This window comes from Plectropomus leopardus, chromosome 16, assembly GCF_008729295.1.
Source record: "Plectropomus leopardus isolate mb chromosome 16, YSFRI_Pleo_2.0, whole genome shotgun sequence".
NCBI classification, from domain to species: domain Eukaryota; kingdom Metazoa; phylum Chordata; class Actinopteri; order Perciformes; family Serranidae; genus Plectropomus; species Plectropomus leopardus.
This window is the reverse complement of record NC_056478.1, coordinates 14,922,130-14,941,920: the sequence shown is the minus strand read 5'-3', so window position 1 is coordinate 14,941,920 and position 19,791 is coordinate 14,922,130. Positions and strand designations below refer to the sequence as shown.

General features: G+C 41.6%; 1 protein-coding gene across 2 annotated transcripts in view; it reads right to left on the bottom strand.

Moving 5' to 3' along the window:
• The window catches only part of fndc1 (fibronectin type III domain containing 1), a 50,592-nt gene that overhangs the window by 12,851 nt on the left and 17,950 nt on the right, over positions 1 to 19,791 (bottom strand). Inside the window, exons 4-16 of one of the 2 annotated variants that reach the window (XM_042504016.1) lie at positions 16,148 to 16,390; positions 15,625 to 15,723; positions 14,813 to 14,930; positions 14,496 to 14,683; positions 13,788 to 13,895; positions 12,871 to 13,059; positions 10,362 to 12,776; positions 10,074 to 10,189; positions 8,905 to 9,016; positions 8,401 to 8,751; positions 7,046 to 7,120; positions 5,891 to 6,043; positions 1,295 to 1,531 (exon numbers count right to left, since the gene is read on the bottom strand). In XM_042504016.1, coding sequence (XP_042359950.1) covers positions 1,295 to 1,531; positions 5,891 to 6,043; positions 7,046 to 7,120; positions 8,401 to 8,751; positions 8,905 to 9,016; positions 10,074 to 10,189; positions 10,362 to 12,776; positions 12,871 to 13,059; positions 13,788 to 13,895; positions 14,496 to 14,683; positions 14,813 to 14,930; positions 15,625 to 15,723; positions 16,148 to 16,390 — 4,404 coding nt within the window. The remainder of the gene's footprint in view (positions 1 to 1,294; positions 1,532 to 5,890; positions 6,044 to 7,045; positions 7,121 to 8,400; positions 8,752 to 8,904; positions 9,017 to 10,073; positions 10,190 to 10,361; positions 12,777 to 12,870; positions 13,060 to 13,787; positions 13,896 to 14,495; positions 14,684 to 14,812; positions 14,931 to 15,624; positions 15,724 to 16,147; positions 16,391 to 19,791) is intronic. The other variant, XM_042504017.1, reaches the window with a different exon arrangement.

Sequence of the window (19,791 nt, the reverse complement as noted above, 5' to 3'; positions counted from 1 at the left end):
AGTAGTGAATAGAAACACAGCAATTTGCATTTTATTTAGCTGTTTTCCTGTACATTTCATTTAGATGTGTGCTAGATCTTGACTATTGAGAGTTTAAAGCAAGAATTCACACCTCTTGGAGAGCACTAATGTCGGGGGGTATTGTCACAGCAGAGAAATAAAACTTAATCATACAGTTTTGAACAAATAAATACACGATAAATTAAACACTGAGGGTGTGATTTTATTTTAACAAGCAGTTGCATCTCAATAGTCTGGCATAGCTAGACCTATCTCCATAGTGCTGTGTCAGCACTTGAGAACAACCCTGAATAACAGTAAGCTATTACTATTCTGATAAAGTGAAAAAAAAACAACAAAAAAACCAACAACCCAACTCTGGCTTGTTTTTGTTTCTCTAAACCAGTCACAATCATACTAGGCAGCGCAAAGCACAAGATGCAATTATGGTGCCCTTTCAAAATAGTGCCGGGGTGGACACAACACAGTGACAGGGCTAACTGTAGGCATCATATGGCTAACGTTACCTAGCGATTATTAACAGGTTTACGATAGAGTCAAGCTGTTTTGGTATTGTGTCAGTTTGTTTGGAACATTTTACGGCTCAGTGTCGGGTCTTAGTGCTCATGGTAAGTTAGCTCTTGCCAACCAGACACAAGCGCAAGTGAGGGAGAATGACAACCAAGAAAGCTGATCAGTGGCAGGATTACAGCCACAGTGTGTACCCAGAGAGTGAGACTGGTATATCAATGCCTCAACCCATGTTGCTTTGAATTTGTGAAGAAAACTTTGTTTTTCTTGCATGCCTCCAGTGAACAAAGAACTGATGAATTGAAATCATAGGCAACTGTATTTAACAATAGCAGAGTGTCACGCACAGGCGGGTACTGTACCTAGGGAAGCGTATGCGTTTGAACTCTGCTCAATGGAAAGCACCAACAGAGTTCAAATGCATGCATTTGCCCATATGCTACTTATATGTATAAGTGTTTTTATTTGTAATGTTATTGTTAAAATGCATGTGTTTGGGACATACTGAAGCATACAACTGGATAACTGTGACTGATTATACTGCACAATTTGTTTTTGTAAACAAATGCTGTTGATGAATGCAGTTGCCTTTTACTCAAACACATCAAACATTTCTGTCTTTGGATATTTTTTTTAATGTGGAGGCATGTGAGAAAAATAGTTTTCTTTAAAAATTCACTGTAACTCAGGGTTAATAACGGATGTACAAATGATCATTTTGTATGTGAAGTATTTCTTCAAGGTCTAGAAAAACATTTCTTACCTGACACCATATCATCCTTTAGCGGGCGGCCCCAGTCCAGAATAATAAACGAATGGCAGCCCTCCATGGCGACTACAGTGAGGTTATGAGGCTTGTTTTTGGGAGGCTGTCTCTGATTGACTGCCAGACTGTCCTTCTCCAACAAGTTTTCGAGGACATCGACCTGAAGATACTCCAGAGCCTCCGTCAAGGAGCAAGGAGCAGCGGGGTCCTTCTGGATGTAGTTCACATAGGGAGCTGAAGACAGTAGAAAATGATTGAAAGGAGAAGTTACTTCAATTACAATTAAAGGACAATTTATAATGAACACAAATATGTAGTGTAAATTGATTCTAATTGCACAAACTTTGGTATGTAACACGGAATTTGAAACCTCTTCCAGGTTATTTAATTTCATTTTTGTTAGACTTTTTCAGTCATTTTTAAATAATTTGTGATGTGTTCATAGTTATTTTAAGATGGAAACAGAGGCGTGGTGGCTCACATGAATGTGCCCCTGTTGTTTCTTTGTTTCCTCTTCCCCCCTTTTTGTCTCTTTTTGGTTGTTTTTAACAAGTTTTTAGAAATGCCAGCTGGACCTACAGCTGTGAATACTTCAGATATCCCACAATTCCTAGTCTGACTGGGATCTGGAGGGAACCACTGGAGCCTGGAGTTGCTCCCACCTCCCCAGATGATTGGCCGACTGCGCAGGCCAAGAGTCTAACACGTGTCAGAATCTACACAATAAATACACAGTCTGCAAGGCTGTATGGCTTAGGCTGTCACAACCTCCTACTGTTTGTGTATATGCAGTCATATGGCTTACGTATTACGCACTCAAACACAGAGATACATGATCTGTCGTCAAGGTGAGCAGATTTATGTGTCTGTCTATACACAGGGTGCTTGTAAGGCTGCGTTTCTGTATCCACATGTCCAGGATCAGTGCAGGCTCATGAACACATAGAGGATCCAGATGTTTTGCTCTGTTCATGTGTTCTTCTGTCTGTCTTCTTCTGCTTGTTGAAAAGCCAAATCCAAAAACACTGACGAAAACTGCCGTGTGTGAGCCAGACGTGGATCAGATGACACTGGGAAACAGTATCAGGACAGTTCACATAATGTCGACTCTAGTATCAGTCTAGTAAGGCATAAATTAGCATTTGAATCATCCAAATATCCTGGTAGTCATTTTTTTAGACCAATGTGGCAAACTCCATCCATCTGGATCTTACTGTCAGGCAGATTCACGCTACTGCTAAGAATTATTAGTTAATACTCTCTGTCCCACGTCTTTCCTCGGGCTAGATTCATTTAACTAGGCCTGGACAGATGAAGAGACCAAGGGGAAGTCTCTGTCAGGCAGTTCATGCAAAGCATGTCAGTGGACTGGCAGGCTGCTGAAGTGGACCTAGAATATATTAAACTAATAAATGGGAGAGAGGAAGTCTCTTTGCTGCAGTCAGCATCCCAAACTTTTATGATTTCCACTGCTCTTCTGCTCCTGCCTGTTTTTATCTCAGGGGGAGAAATAGCTTTCAGATGGCTGCACATGTATTTGAGGTGTGTGATCACAAGACAGTCATTGTTTACAAAGATAGATGGTGTCCAGAGTTAGACACGTTAATGTCCCGCTGTTGCTTCTGGAGCAGACACTGATAGTGCTGACACTGCACTGATAAAGACTCAGCCATTAATCTTTACTTTTAAAGAGTCTCTCACAACGACCAATATGACAGTAACAATGACAGGTTGCATTTAATCTGTCAATGACTGATAGTGAAACCATTACTCATGGACTTTTTTCATATCATTAAACGAGGAACATGCTCGCAGTGAAAGTTATGGCATTCTGGGCTCTTTCACACCAAATGTTGGCACTGAATTCTTCTGCAAACCACAGATATGTTACATCTGCATGTTTCATACATATTGTAGTGATGTTTCTAAAGAAGTTCTGATAATATGTTTATGAGCTGAGTTTTTTATGGGATTGTGGAGGGTATGTGAATGGTGTGAAGACTAGGTGAGACAGCTGCCAGTCTGCAGAATACTGTTTATGTGAGCAAGTGGCATTTGCAGCCATGATTGTGGCACCTAAAGCAGGCATTTTTTAGCATGACATCAGCTGCATTTCCAGCTGAGATTTATTTTAAATTTTGTAAAATGAGTGTTTTAAGCCAAAGCATGATCTTTTCTAACCAAAAACAAGTAGTTTCTGTAACAACAGCAATGTTGAAATGTAAAGAAACATTCATTGTTTGCAGAAATGCTCAGTGCCTGCCTTTATTTTGACATTTATTTGCTTGATTTTGTGTAATTTTCCATAGTATAGTATTATATTTTGACAACCAAACTACTCTTAATAGATTATCTCTTACTTTCCTCTTAGAGCATAGAATGACTTGTTCCAACTATTTTAACTAAAAGTACTTCCTTGTATTTATCTATAAATGGTTGTACTATTAAAGTCTTGCTGTAACGTTGCAATAGATATTTTAGCAGCTGAAACATGACCAAAATTACAGTCATTAAACATAGCATTATTGAAAAGACTTCTGACATGATGTCGTTTTAGAAGGTTGAAGTCAAGTAGATGCTGTTTTTATTCCTGTCAAGAGAATATTGCGGTCTGTTTGTGCAACCCGATGAGGTGATATGGTATGAGAGGCCAAAGTCAGCACATAGGAACAATAAAAAGAAAGCAGGGGGGCGAGACCCCGAATAGCGTGTCCTCAATGAACTCTGCTATTATGATCCAATTACAGATGAATGGAACCAGTTTGAATTAACCATTAGAGATACACATATTTCCACAAATTGGCAGTTTAATGCTTTACTGTAGCTGAAATAAGCTACATTATGATATAAATGAGGATATAATAAGTCACACAGTAATGAAAATTAATCTTTCCTATTTTTGGCTGATGGTTACTGTAAGTCTGAGATGGTCATATATTTATGAGGTATTGCTGAGAAAGCCCAGATAGAGGCCCAAATTTATAACTCCCTGACAAAACAAAACAGAACTCCCTTCAGCCTATCGTTATTTACAGCACAGCTAGTCATCATTCACACACTCACGAACCGGGACAAAAAACATGTAACACACAGACCCCAAACATGAACGGACAGTCATGTTTTTTGACTAAGCAGGAGACTTATGCTATTTATTGTGCTGTCAGGTAAAAATAATATGTGTCTTTCTCTGACATTTACAGTCAACTAAACTCAATGAAACAAATATGTAAATATACAATATTCTCCTGCTTCCTGTAAGAGGATCTTTTTATATTCAGTTCAAAGTGTAACTTATTGTCTATCTGAGGGGATAACTTCCTTTTAAAAAGCAATCCATCATGACTAATGAGAATGTGCGATTAAACTTAAAATCTGAGTTTAAAGATGTACAGCAAACTCAAAGCTTTATTTTGGAAGAGGCACAAACAGAAAAATCTAATCTGTCTGAGGGGGTTAAAGTTTCTTTTGAAAAGAGATCATGCATAATAGGAATGTGATATTAAACCTGAAATCTCAGTTCAGAGCTGCAGAATAACCCTAAGGCAACTCTGGAAAAGATTATGTTAAAGGGTGAGCCCAGTATTTTTAACCTGGACCATATTTTTTATGTTTTGTGTCCAAGTGAATAATGGGAACAACAATTTTTGAAATTGGTCCAGTATTACATGAGAGCAAGAAACAGGCTGCAATGTAACTACTCGGAACAAGTTCACACCATCATTTCACTTCTGCTAAAAGTGATCGTTTTTTGCTTTTCTGACAAGCTCAGAATATTATTCTATGTGTCTGACAACATTATGGAAAGGATCCTGACAGAGATTCTTTTTGTTAAAGAATAAGAAGCTTTTTGTTCAACCAGGATTCGCCATCACCAAACCCAGACTCCGTTTAAATAAACAGTAAGTTTAGTTTGTATAGAGCCGTCATATTTTCACATCTAGCTTGGTGAATAAAGGGTTTATTTCAACCAGATAAGATTTGGTAAATGTTGGAACAGTGAAAAGACTAACCAAGACAATTTTGGTGAGTTTTATTGGCCTAAATATAGCCTATAGATGGCACAAGAGGGCAGAGTTGAAAGTTTCACGCAACCAACGAGGTGGCGGTGGAGGAGGTTGTAGTAATGTTTCTTGTAACAGAGGCAGTACTGTAGATGGTGGAGGTCTGTGCAGAGAATTCTTTTCACTAATTTCACGATATATTACTATATGATACTGATATGTTATGTTCTGCCATATATTAATTTCCTCGTCGTCTCCTGCAGTCAGACTTGCTTGAATTACGCTACACTGCCACCACAATCTCTATTGGCATTGCCCTGTTTTGTCCATATATGTAAGGTCTTAGAAAACATGTACAGATATGGATGATATATACGAGTACAGACAGGAGGCCCTCTGTAATGTTGATCATAAATGAGCCCCCAGAATAATAATCTGAGCCTGCAGTGGCAAAAACAAGCAGTTTTAGTGGACATAAACTGACGTTTAAGTTTAAGTTGTGCACCAAACAGATGAAAAGAGGAAAGCATTTCTGCAATATTAAATATCCATGAGCATGCATTTATGCATAAACACACACTTATTTCTTTACCTGTGAATCTCTTCTTCCCACTGAGGTCAAACTCAGACAACGGGCTGTGGTGGAAGGGTCTAGACTCTGGCTCCGGAGTCGGGATCTCTGTGGTGGTTGTGGTTGTGGTTGTGGTGGATGTGGGTGGCCGAGTGGTCTGGACAAAAAAGTCATCTGGCAACAACACATATGTCAGTGAGCTTTTGATTTACGCAGATTTATATTATTTACATCCTAACTCAATAACATGCTCCTGTGTTTCATTAATCCTCTGTAATTGGTACCGCAATCTTTGGAATACGTGTCAAATCGATTTAATTAATTGTGGGCAGATGTGTGAGCTCACTTCCAAATAACCCCATTTTCCCCGAACACCCAAAGCTGTATTCTTATGTAATGTTTTGCTACACATATTTTCCGTCTGTGTATGTGTGTGTGGGGGGGTTGAAGACAACGACCATTTCACAAGTCTCCATGGCTGACAAATGTCAGGGGATTCAGTGGGTGAAATCCAATTAGTTCCCTCTGCTTTCATTGCTGTGTTTTTTCCCTGTGCTGCATCAGTGAGCCTTGGCATTACATCATGGTCCACACACATGCAACCAGCTTTGAGCCATGGCAGAGAAAGGCTAAGAAAACTGTAATGCTCCATGTGTCCTTTGTAGCAAAACCCCTAAAAGAAAGAAAATGCTGCTCACGTGCAACCTTGAGAGACTAAACACCTGTAGTGAAATTAGTACAAAGGCTCACGTCAACCAAACTCTTCAGTTTTCCATTCGGTTAGTCTTTGGCTGAAGCCGAGCTTCATCTATTACATTACAAAGCAACATCAAGAACAGCAAATATCATAAGCCAGGGCATTCTCTTGAGCTTAGTAATGCAGTTCACATGGTCTGTTTTTTTGGAATAAAAGTGATTAAAAACAGCCTGTAATGGAAAATATCCAAAACCCATGCCGTGAACCAAGACCAAGCCAAACAAACGTACAAGAAGAGAAACAAAGTGAAGACCACAGGCAAGGAGAAGAGGAAGAGACAGGAAGAGCTTGCAAACAGATCCACTGACAGATAAACAGACAATAACAAACAGTCAACACACAATGAGCATACAGTGCAGATTAGTCCGTCCCAGCCCAGTGGCGGTTGGTCGGCCCCGAAAGCCAAACTCAGCCGATACCTTTCTTAAGAGCTAAAGCATCAGGCACCATGTTCCCTGTAATCATGAGGTCCATTTCCATTCCTGAGGACTCCTCTGTCAGAGAAGCAGAACAAGCTGTAGCATCAATCCCACATCACCATGTTCACATGTCTGAGCTGGCACACACACTAACACACACAGACATGAACACCCACATATAGACAAACCCGCTTGAATATATATTTGACACTAATATAACCCTTGCTAGTCTCAGTCAGCTAGAAGGGACTGTTCACCCTAAAATCAAAAGTACATAATTTTCCTCTTCCCTGTAGTGCTACTCATCAATCTAGATTTTTTTGGTGTGAGTTGCAGTGTTTTGCAGATATCGGCCATAGAGATGTCTGCCTTCTCTCCAATATAATGGGGCACCACAAGCTGAGTGCCATTTAGTTCAATTATATTTGAAAGAAGGCAGACATATCTACGGCAGATATCTCCGACACTCTGACAGCTAACACCAAAACAATCCAGACTGATAAATAACACTACAGGTAAGAGGACAAATATGTATTTTTGATTGAGGGGGAACTGTCCCTTTAAGTGTGTGACGACAAAGTGTAAAAGTGTCATAAAATCCCTTCTGGCCCCACTTTTTCTATTTTAGACTTTACAAGGAAACATCTTTCCAGCTGTCTCAGTTTGCTGGGTGTGTTTGAGATTATATGTGCTCCTGAAGCAAAATAATGCGCACTGTATGGTACAGAACTGCCACAGTGGGGGAAAAAAATCATTGACATAATAGCCTATTTTGTTATAGTGGGAAAGTTTACTTTTGAATACAGTATGTCATCATAACAAGACAGTTTGGCCATTTAAATGATATTTTTTTGCGGTACATTGAGCTTTTTGTGGGGCTTCATCTGTTGTCATATGGAGAACAATATCTCAGAAACTACACTGATAGCTCATGGTTTGTTTAAACCATTCTTACTTTGGCCACAACCAGACCCCAGATGTGGGGACATCCATGTGGTTCTTGTGGTCACTCATAAACACACACATCTACACACATACTGACTAACCGGATCACACAATTAAGACACACACAGTTGAACAGTTATAGGACTCTGTGGATATAGACAGGAAACACTCATGGCCTTGGCCTAGATGGATATGACAAACAATATGGCTGAGAGCTATAGTGAAGTCATACTCATAAATGTTCACTATTCTGGCTCGAAATGCTTTACTTGACTTCAGTTGTATGGAAAAGCTATTATTTACAAAGCAATGTTGCAAGTTGGGGTACTGCAGTATTTTGTTTTATTCCTATAGCATAAATCTCTATTTATATCAGTCTTTAAAAACACTCTCTGCAGTGCAAGTCTCACCTTCTGGATAACAGTCCAGTATTCCCTCTGGATCCAGCAACGGATACCCAAATTCATCCGTTTTGGAGTAGGTTCCAGGTGGGCAGGTTGGGAACGGTGGTTCAGTGGTAGACTCCTCTATGAACCACTCAGTGGTTGTGAGTTCAGGTGTGGTGGTAGGAGCTGTGGTGGTGGTGGTAGTGGTAGTGGTGGTGGTGGTGGTGGTCCTGTGGTGAGGAAGGTCCAGGCCACGTAGAGGTTTCCCTCCAACCATGAGGACCTTGTCTTTGGGGTTGACCACAGGCCGGCTGTCTCGGCCATGGCCAAACAAAGCCATGCCCTCGTGGTTTACAAGAGGGCTGCCCATGTGGTCTGGTGGTCGGTGGGGTGGAGCAACAAGGAGGGGAAACAGAATAGTTAGGACTTTGTCTTGAACAATAAGCTAGTAATGAGAATTTAAAAAAGCATTTTTTCATATATGTGATCAAGCTTAAATGTCCCGCAAAATTGACTGAAGCATGTCACCAAAAATTGTGCGTCCATCCTCTCCAAGCACCACCCTCTTGGGTTTACCCTGGGAGTCCTGGAGAATTTGTCCCTCCTGGTTCATAAGAACTCCCTGCTCCAAGTCTACCACCTGGAGAGATAAAAAGATTCACGAAATCTTCACAGCTATCTATATAGATTAAATTTGAGCTGCTGCCTCATCGCACTCGCATTCAGCACTATTTCTTACAGTAAGTCAACAGTTAGAATGGGAACAATTTAGCAGTGGCTCTTCAAAGTCATTAATTCAACATTTGGGTATGTTGTGGGTTAGATAAGAAGACTGATACAACCTCTGTTCCGCAAATATGTATGTAAAGACAGCAGCCTGTTAGCCTAGTTTAGCACCACGACTGGAAATTGGCAAACAGCTAGCATGCCTCCATCCAAAGCTAACAAACACCATCTACCAGCACCTCCAAGGCTCACAATGGTATCTTGTTTGTCTTATCCGTGTAAACAAGCAAAGCGTTAAAACAATACGTTGTGGGTGTCATTTGGAGTTATGGACTATTTCTTGGACAGACACAGTTAATTCCTAGGGTCTTGTCTTCAACATGAGGTTACCAATCTACCAGCAGAAACTACCTGTGGGCAAAGCCAGACTGTTTCTGCAATTCCTGTCTTTATGCTAAGCTAAGATTACCATATCATATCTGTAACTTCATATATACCACACAGATGTGACAGTGGTCTGTGTTTTCTCCTCCAACCATCAGCAATAAAATGAAAAAGTGTATTTCCACAAATATAGAACTATAAATTAAGCATGATACATCACAGTAGCCTCAGAAGCTTATGTTTTATTTGCTCTGGCAAATGTGTCTGATCCCCCTCCTGTTCAGACATATATCCAGCCAACCTGGCTGACTTCGGCCTTGCTTATTTTATATGGGATTTGGTATGACGACTGACAGAGGAGCTCTGTTGAGACAGGCAGGGGCTCATGTGAAAGATTCTGTTTAATCTGCTAATGCCTTAGTATTAAACTGGAAGGTCTATTTTATTTATCTAGCTGCACTTAAAGGGAGACTTTGGCCATTTTTAACCAGCTCTTGTAGTTGCACCAAGGGCAGTGCATGCAAATAATATTCATCACAATGTAAGATTACAACAATGGTTACAATTAATTTATTACACATAGTTACCCATTTGGTCCCATCAGGTCCAGTGATAAACCTCTGACCAACGGCCTTGCTGATTCCATGAGAGGGGGAGGACTCTTTATCACTTGTTGCTGTCAGGTTGGGTCGTCCATTTTTACCTAATGATTAAGCAATTCAAGCAGAACCATTTTACTTCAGTGAATTGTAGTAGCCTACATAGTATGTATTGCTTAGCTTTTAGCTCAAACAATTCCTTGCACCTTTTGAATAATTCAATTCGTGGCAGTGGCAGCAACGTTTAATCTCATGCACTTTACCCATGGACTTTACCATTTCCATTTCCTGGTTTTAATTGTCCTCCATTGGTTGGTTTCCCTCTGACGATGGGATAGCGAGATCGACCTCCCTGGCCCCTTAAGTTGTCTCTTGATGCTGAGGATGATGATGTGGACTGGGAGCTGCCTTCAATCAATCCCCCTGTCTTTGTCACAGTAGTGCCACTGCCAATGTCACGATCTGAGGTCAAAACTGGCTGGGGCAGATTGGAGGAAGAAGAAGAGTCAGTTGATGTTGAGGAGGCATCAGACGTTGAAGAACCCAGCCTTGAGTTCTGTGCTGGCTGCGGTCTAATGGGAAGCCTAGATCCACCAAACTGCCTGTTAGCCAGCAGAGGTGAGCGTACCCTCCCGTTTGAACCCACACCTGGACGACGATAAGGTGGACTGCCTCCGGATGGTGAGACAGGTCTTGCCCTGGAATAAGTTACCCCTGTATCCAAACTTTCATTGTCCTCTACGTTTCTGTGAGGCTCAGCTGAAGTAGGATTCTTTTGGGCTGCTGTGGGGTCTTCATCTTTATCATGTTTTCCACTTATTTCTCTATTCCTTTCACTGAGATAATCCTTATTACGATCGTTACTATTGTCATTAGAGCTTCCTCTATGGACAGTTTCACTTGAGTCTCTGTGTCCACCTGAGGGATGATGGGAATCAGAGTTTGAAGAGGAGGAAGATGATGAGGTAGTTGGGTTTCTAGTGTCACTGGATGCTGTATTGTCTTTGGTCAAAGGCTTAACTGAACCTGTGCCTACCACATTCTTTAGTGAGTCAGGAGTCCCCAGATCCTCACTGGTCTCCTGTATTGTGGAAACTCCTGCAGCTCCCGTGGCCCCTGAGACCCTGGTGGGAGTCCGACTCAAGACGGGTCTGCCAGCCCCAATGGAGGACGATGTCCTGGTCAGGGGGGTCCTACCATCCTGCCTGGAAGATGAAGTTCTTGTCCCTGATCCGAACCTGCCTGGGTAACGGTTAGCTAGCCACGGGAACCTTTCAGCAAATGAGGGGCTAAGTCTGGTACGAGGAGCCGTACGTTTTTCATTTTCGCTCTCCTCCCTTCCTTCTCTCTCTTCTGTGGGTTGAGGTTTGGAACTTAAAGTAGGCTCTTCAACTTTGGTTACTTCTGCGCCTGTGTTTCTGTAATTATTGTCATTATTTCCCTCTCTGTGTGTTATGTCTTGTTCAGGTGATGTGTGTGAACTCTGTGTGTTGTGTGAAGTTGGAGAGCCTTCAGACCTAGACTGTGATTTATCAAAATTATTTGCATCTGATCCTGCCTGGCTGTGAGTTCCACTTCCTAAAGGGGACCTGGACGTTTCTGAATTTAAGGTATGCGATGTTCCCTGGGTTTGAGTCCTTTCTGGTAAAGTGGACTGTGATGTTGCTGAACTATGTGTGTTTGAAGTAGCTTGGTTCGGAGTTCTGCTCGGTAAATTCGACTGTGAGGTGATGGCAGGTTTGTAACCATTCAGCATTCGAGTTGAGTTCCCTCTAAACAAAATTCCAGGATGTCTGCGACTGTAACCATATCTAGAGCCCAACCCAGAACCATTGGTGCGACCCGCTGTAGACGAGCCTCTACCAGTAGATGTAGCATCTGTCTGCTGGGAGTTGGTCTCTTTTACGATTGTAGGGGAGGTTTTTGTATGTGTCACGACGGGCTTATTGTAGGTTTCCTTGTTCTCTGGGTATGTCGAGGCAACATAGTCCTTTCTACTGGCTGCTGACTCTTGGATAGGTGAAGAGGAGGATAATGAGGTGGTAGAAGGTGAAGATGATGAGGATGAAGAAGAAGAAGATGATGATGAGGAGGAATCAGAAGAAGAGGAGGATGAAGCAGAAGATGACGAAGAGGTGGATAAAGATGAATCAGCCTTGGATGGTTTTTGGTGAACCCTGATCTTAATGGGCCTTCTGGGCATTTGATTTGGACGAGGTTTAGTTGGGGAGGGCGTCAACACTTTGAGGCTGGGGGTGGTAGTAGTCAGAAGCTCTTGAATGTATTCAACTTCATCCTCAAATTCAGGGGAAACGTCATTGTCTGGTTCTTTTGTCTCCATCACAACCTCCATGGTTGTTGTCTCTTCTACTGGAGGTGGCGTTGTGGGTATTTTCTCTTCCACCTCCTCTTGTTCTCTATCTTGAGCTCTTCCTCTGGACGACCCTCTGTTCGCTGTGTTCCTGACTGAGCCCCTTACAGAGGAGAAGATGCTGTGATAGGAGCGTGACTGGGAAAGTGGGCGCACACGCCTGTTCGCAGGTACAGCAGGGCGTGGCGGTGTGGTTGGTTCTTCTGTCACCTCTGTTGACTGGAGGTCAGATTCTTCATGGTCGGTATCTTGTTTGGAAGGAGTGTGGATAGTCCTGCGGCTGTCTGTGGTTTTTGAAATCGACGAGGCAGCACTGCTGGCTGGCAGTAGAGAAAAAAATGTCATGAATTTAGGATTCATCAAAACATGAAGCATACATGCACACACATACTGTTAACAGTCAAATGTGCTTACATCCTGGCATGACAACACTGAAGGCCTTGCTCTGTGGTCCCTGTCCCCTCCTGTTGGTCGCTCTAATCTTAAAGATGTACCGATCTCCAGGTGTGAGGCCATCTACAGTAGCTGAAGTTTGGCTGCTACGGTATGTCACACTTTTCATTCCGAATGGCTTCATAGCAGGAGCATAAGACAGGATGTACTCTGTGAGGAGGTAGAGCATGGACAACTGTTGCTGTTTAAGCAAAATTCATCATCATCAAAAGATCATGACTTCAAAAGTACATGCAAGAAATCTTTTACCTTGTTCTATAGTTATGGCTGGGACTATATGCACAATTTAGATTCAATACTATCACAATACCAGTCTTTCTGACTTTTATTGTGGTAGCATTGTATTCTGCATAATACAGAGGTTAATTAACTAATTGCTGTTTTTATGGTCTTAGTCCTCACAACAAGGAGACTAGTTGCCAAGAGGAGGGTGGGCAAAGCTCCAGATGGACCTTTAGTAGGGGCTGTAGTAGCTGCAATACAGCTGGTGCAAAATTCAGCACTAGAGGTCAGAATGGGCTGGATCTTATCTGTGTAAGGGAAGCAACAGAAAGTTTGCTGTTCTAGCAGGGAAGTATACGGTAGGTTGGCTGGATTTGAATTGCTTGACCAGCAGCTAAAGGTTTGTCTGCCATTTTAATGCTTTCTCACTTTGGCTTTGTGTTTCTTGAGGCAGATATGCCTTCACATTCCTCTCTGATTAACCCCAAAGGGGGAAAATAATGGAACTGAAAACATGATTAAAAAATGGGGTTAATTGCAATTAACTATTGAAATACGGCAATTAATCTTGATTTTAAAAATGGATTGTGTGACAGCCCCAATAAATATACAGATTTCTTAGCAAAAGTGAATTATTTTATTCCTTCTGGCCTGACCTCTTATCCTCCCATTGGGTTCCTCAGGTGGATCCCATGTTGCAATGACAGCGGTTCCCTTCCCTCGTAGTGGCTTGACCTCGAAGTTGTCTGGTGGCCCAGATGGTGCTAGCAGGTGAGGAGACAACAAGTGAGTGGAAAGACAGCAGTGAGAGGTGAGAGGAAGAGCAGCAGGACAGAAACCAGAAGCAGCGTAGAGGGAACAGGGTGAGGAAATTGCTGCTTAAAGAATGAAAAAACAGAGATTTTGTGCCAGGAGGCTTCAACTCAGCGAAGTACTGCTGCCATACATTTTTAGGAACCTCCCATTGAGATCATGTATGGAACTGCAGATGGATATCAGAGCTGTGAGCCAGGCAGTAAATGCTGACTTTTCAATGAACCGCAGCTCAGGAGCTGCTATGGCATTGTATAAAAGCTGCAATCATGACAGAGCTTCAGCCGAAGCTGGAATCCAATATCAAATAATAGGCAGTGGATGTGATGAAGTGTGGTATGAGGAAATCGGTAGAAATGAGCTAACTGACAGAGTTATGCAAGGCTGGATTCTTTTCTGTAAGCATGATTTCTTTTTTCATATCTAAGAAAATATTATGTGTTGGCTCTCTATAGTTTTTTCTCTTGACTTGCTTGTCATCACTTTTCCAAAGCTGCATTGCGACCTACATAATGATATTCTGTCAGCAGGCAGTGGCTGTATGTGCATACCTGATTCAGGGGTCCTCTGAAAGACGGAGACGCTCCACTTCCCATGATTTTCTCCCTGAGAGATTCTGACAGAGAACTCATACATGCCATCAGCAGACAGGGTATCTATCATCATCCTCCTCTGGGTGCTGTCCTTGTACTCCCAGCGTGCTGACTCACCCTTCTCCCTGTACCTGACTGTGTATGATCTGAGTCAAGAGAAAATAAGGATGTTTTATTCCAGTGGAAAGGGTCAGAGATCTCTTTTACCCAATATTCTTTCTCAATATTTGTTTGAAGTTCACTTTATTTCACACATACTCTTTAATGGATCCCACCTGATTTCCCTGGGGTCGACCTTCCCCATCTCAACAAGAGGGTCAACCCAGGAGATGAGGACTGATTGAGGAGACATGACCCTGACACTGATGTCCTTGGCCTCGTACTCCGGTGGCTCTAGACAATACACATGAACACACACAAGGCATAGAGACAAACATGTCGAGCTCCGAACCAATATTAACCCTTTGAAACCTGAGAATCCAAAACATTTTTCTTGAATTAAAGTAAACAGAGTTTGCGTTTAACAACACACAAACTATATTGAAGTATCTGTTTACGAACTCTCACACAACTTCTGCAGTAAAAATCCAAGTCTCCTTAATCCAGTTGGCTGCTGGACTTTCCAAACAAATGCATTTTCACTCAAACATTAGAATTTAAAATAAATATGTCAATACAAAAAATCTCATGCAATGCGGATTAACGTGCCTGGGCAGCTTATACGCACATGCATGCACAGACACGCGACTCGGCGCGCTGCTCCTTGGCTGAAGTGTTTTATATTGTAATGTTTCAGTGAAAATGCATGTATAACGTCTTTGGATTAGTTGACCATAAAGGCATGCAACAAATCACTAATTTCACTAATTCAAGGCAACCCGCAGTGAGTACTTGATATCCTGGATGAAGTGGTCTTTTTGAAATAGCCTTTAAGATAATTAAATTCAGATAAAGGTCTGTCACTGAATTCTTATATACTGGCTAACATGAAAACCAAATATTAAAAATTCTGACTTAAATGGATATTGAAAAGCTATTTTTAACATATTTACAAAGCAAAAAAGTTTCTCTTTAATCCTGCAGGTACCTGTTGTGGTTGTTTTGGTTGCGACGGCTCTGTTGGCGGGTGCGCTCCGGCCCAGGGCTTTCTGTGCCTGCAGTGACACCACATGAACGGACTCAGATGCTATGAATAGAAAAGGATACCAGGCACGGCCAGGGTTTACACTATGGACACTAAAGATAGTACAATCAAAATTTATACATTAAAAGAAAAAAAAAACATGATTCACAAAATGTAACTTGGAGGTTGCCAGTTTTTTCAGGATCATGTTTTACTTAAAGTGAAATTTGGCAGTGAAAGGAGCAGTTCGTAGGGTATAGTGGCATGTAGCAGTGAGGAAAGCAAATTGGAATCAGATGAAATGTCTCCTGGTTAAAATTCCCACAGTGTTCATTGTTCAGAGGATTTTTCCAAGAGCTGAGTTATCTGCAGAGGTCTCTTGCTTTTCAAAATTTTATAAATTTTATATATATTCCATTTCTGCCTATTTTTCCCCCTGAATCCTACACATTGAGCTTTTAAGAGTGTAAAATGTGAGTCCCCTTACTTAGTTTGGGTGTGTTTCGGTTTCTCTGGTCCGATTGAGGCTTGGTGTGATGCCTTCTCCTTTCCAGCGGGGGAGTTCCCACTGATGCTCTCTCAGGCTGCCTGGGACCTGAGGAGGACTGGGGGGCCCTCCTGTGTGTCCTGGTATTAGACACGCCCAGTGGGCGAGCTGTTCTGTCCACTCTGGTGGCCCTCCGTACTGAGGGCTGAATTCTGGCAGCTGTTGGTGGGGACCTGGCTGGACCTGTTGGTAGATGATACCAGAGGGGAAAGTCAGAGTTCATGTTACCTTTATGACCCCATAGTTCATAACCTGTGCTTCGAGCTGGATTTACCTTTAGGGCTTTGTTGAAACTAACCATCCGCTTAGTGATAAACACATAATTACATGTCACTTTCATCCCCACTGTGTCAGTTATCGTGCCCATTTCTCACAAAAGGGAGATGGCGCGGAACCAAATCATGTCCCCCATCATCTGCTCCAACTTCTGGGGCCAGATGCATAAAAATCTGTGTAGCCTCATGACTAAAACTGCATGTGGGGGCAGAAACGTGTGCATTCTGTTCATCAGATATTTAAAGCTGATTCTGTTTTATAAATCTTTGCACGAGCCTCATTTACACACCCACAGTTCACCATAAAAATATGTAGAAACGCCTAAAACATTGTTTGCATATTGTATCTCAGCTTTTATTTTGTCTTCTTGTCATATTATTCTCACTTGTCTCAGCTAAAACTGTGTTGGTCTCCTGCTCTGAAGAATGCGTGGGGTTCCTCCTTTATAAATAGTTTTATAAAAAGTTTATGTGCGGGTAAAGGCACATGCTATTTTTGTACGTACACATTGTTTATGAATCTAGCCCCTGGTGTTCTGCTTCAGTCCCACCCTGGTAGTGACACTATCTTGGATAACGACTCAGACATTGACTCAGACAGCCAGACAACCCCCGTCATCTGGCTGCAGTGCTGAGCGATAGCATTGGCAATATAACAAAAAACTCTTCTTCTGTCCTCTCCTCCCTCTATCCCTCCCTCCATCCCTCCTTCATCCGTTTCTCATAATCACTGTCAGATGAAAAGGATCTGCCCTGTTTCCCATCGGGACGGCTGCATGCACAGCTGGGTGAGTACTGACAAGTTAGCTGATGTAAGAAAGTGGATTTGACGAATTCAAAGTAGTTTTAAGGACAAAAAGATACTGTGGTGTAGGGTTTCCACTGTCAACGAACAGGTAGAGCGAGCCAAATTAGAATAGTTTCCCAAGAGAGGCCACCACACCCAAAAGTTTTCTTTAGCTATGGATTAAAAAGAGAGTTTTAGTGCTTGACGGCTTCCTCCATGACACAGTATATGTGGTGGAAACAAACATGAGACAAAAAGGATGTGAACGGGAGTATGAAAGCACAGTAGAAAGGCTCCCAGGTAGAAAGAGGAGGTTTGTTGGAGCTCTTAGTGTCTTCAGGTCTCTCTGTCTTTATCTTTCCCTCTGTCCTGCCAGCGCAGCTGAGTCGATTTCTCAATTGAGACAACTGGCTGCTCCGATAATGCAACAACTCTTTCTGATGTTGCTTTTCCTGTTTTCAAATCTCTCTAGGATTCTCCTGCACCTGTATGAGTCTCTTAGATAATCTGTTCTGTATGTTCCACGTGTCTGTCTTCCAACATTATATCAAACTGCCGATAATACTGGTGTAATTAGGAAACATTGGATTTTCCCTTAATTACTCCAATAGGGAAAAGGGAAAATGAACTTCGACAGGATTCAGTTAAACTTGAACTTAAAGACCTCCCTTCTGTGAAAGTCAAATGTTTAACCTTGTTAACATGCCGATGTTGTTTTTTTAATGTGCAAAAAAAAAAAAAACATTTCATGAGCAAAATAAGCAGTAAAACACCAGGCCTGAGCCTTCCTGTCCTGCAACTGCTGTGTACCAAAGACAGTCTCAAAACCATTGATTGTGACTCTCAGGGTTTGTTATGTTACAAACCTAAGGAACCAGTTTGTGGGATGGGGCTTTCCATATCATTGGTAAAACGCTACAGTGAAACACGGAGTATCAGAGAAGCCTGATGTAGCAACAAGTTTCAGTTTCAATTCAACTTGTCAGAGCTGCTAATCAGGAACAAGGTTTATTTAATATTAGTAACACACAATTAGCTGTTTGATTTATTAGGTAGTTAAGCCAAAGGCTCACGCTACCTCATCTCAACTCAACTGTATTTATATAGCAGCTTTTATCCAAACATGCAGACCAAAGAGCTTCATATTAAATATATAATAAAGAAATAATAATAAAATAAACACCAGGGATGTAAAAGTTATATGATTAAAAATAAAAATTAAAGCGGTAACATAACTCCAAATTGAAAGCCAAATTTTTTTCTTTTTCTTTCTCTCCACATACACTCCTTCGACGTCCACGAGTAGTATAACTTTGACGTTATCCATCAAAGACCGCATTGTGTATTGTTCAGACTGTGAATGACTCACTTGAACGTTTTTTTTTTTTTTAAATTCCCCTTTGCAATGCTAAAATTGGGGGCCGCCTGTATCGCCTATGGTAAGCACCACCACTGGCTGAGAAAGAGCAGTGTGTGGAATCTTCTTTTTACTCAAATGATACAGTCCAACGCACCTGCATGTGAGATAATTGCATGTGCAGTATCTCTCTTTAAACAAACACAGAACCTTAACTTTGGCTCTCAGACATTAAGATTAATGTCTGTTGATTAAGGATCACTCAAGTGTCTGTTTTCTCATTTACTGCATATCACAAACTTACTTTCGACAGTTGCTTTTGTTGGCTTGCGTCTGAGTCTTAGTTTCTTAAAATAAGAATATATTTACCAGAGTGTCATTTATTTCTACTCATTTAAGGAGTTCAGGATTCAGCAAGTTGAAACTAGCAAATATTGTGTTTATTTGATATTCTGTTATAGTTATAGTTATAGTTATAGTATGTTAAAATTGTGTTGAATGTATTTGAAAACACAAATTAATTTTAAACTCTGCACTGAATTATCACCCATTAACAACACCGATGGTGAATATGATATGTCTTACCCCTACTTTTTATGTATTTCAGACATTTTTCGACTGCTTCTGAGGTAACAGTATAACAGTAGTTCGGGCCAGTCCCCTCATTCCAAATGTACCTGTGTGAGCGTCTCTCCCCGTACTTGCTGACTTTAAAAAGAAAGCATTTGGTTTTAATCAGCCTAAATCTCCTATTCCTTATTTTCTTCCTCTTCCTCTCTGTCTGGAAAGCTGTCACAGTGCATACTTTGGCCCAGGTCACTACGCTGCGGACCACTAAACCATTGACTCCACAGTGCTCTCACTTGCCAAATCCTTTCTGTCTTTTCCTGGAAGCCTGATAGTCCGAGGTGCTGTGAGGCTGGCCCTCAGACAGACAGACATACATAAGGACAGACAGACAGAGAGACAGACCCACCTCAGTGTGTTCAGCCTGATGCTGAAGAATGTCGCTGTTGTGTGCCTACTCCCTCCTCAAAAATTAGCTGAAGAAAGCAAAGGCGACTTTGACATTTCACCAGCTTCAAAGCAAATCTAAACTTTGCAAACACAGGTTGGAAGGTTTGATTACATTGCTCAGTTTAGCCAAAGTTTAATTTATCCAAAC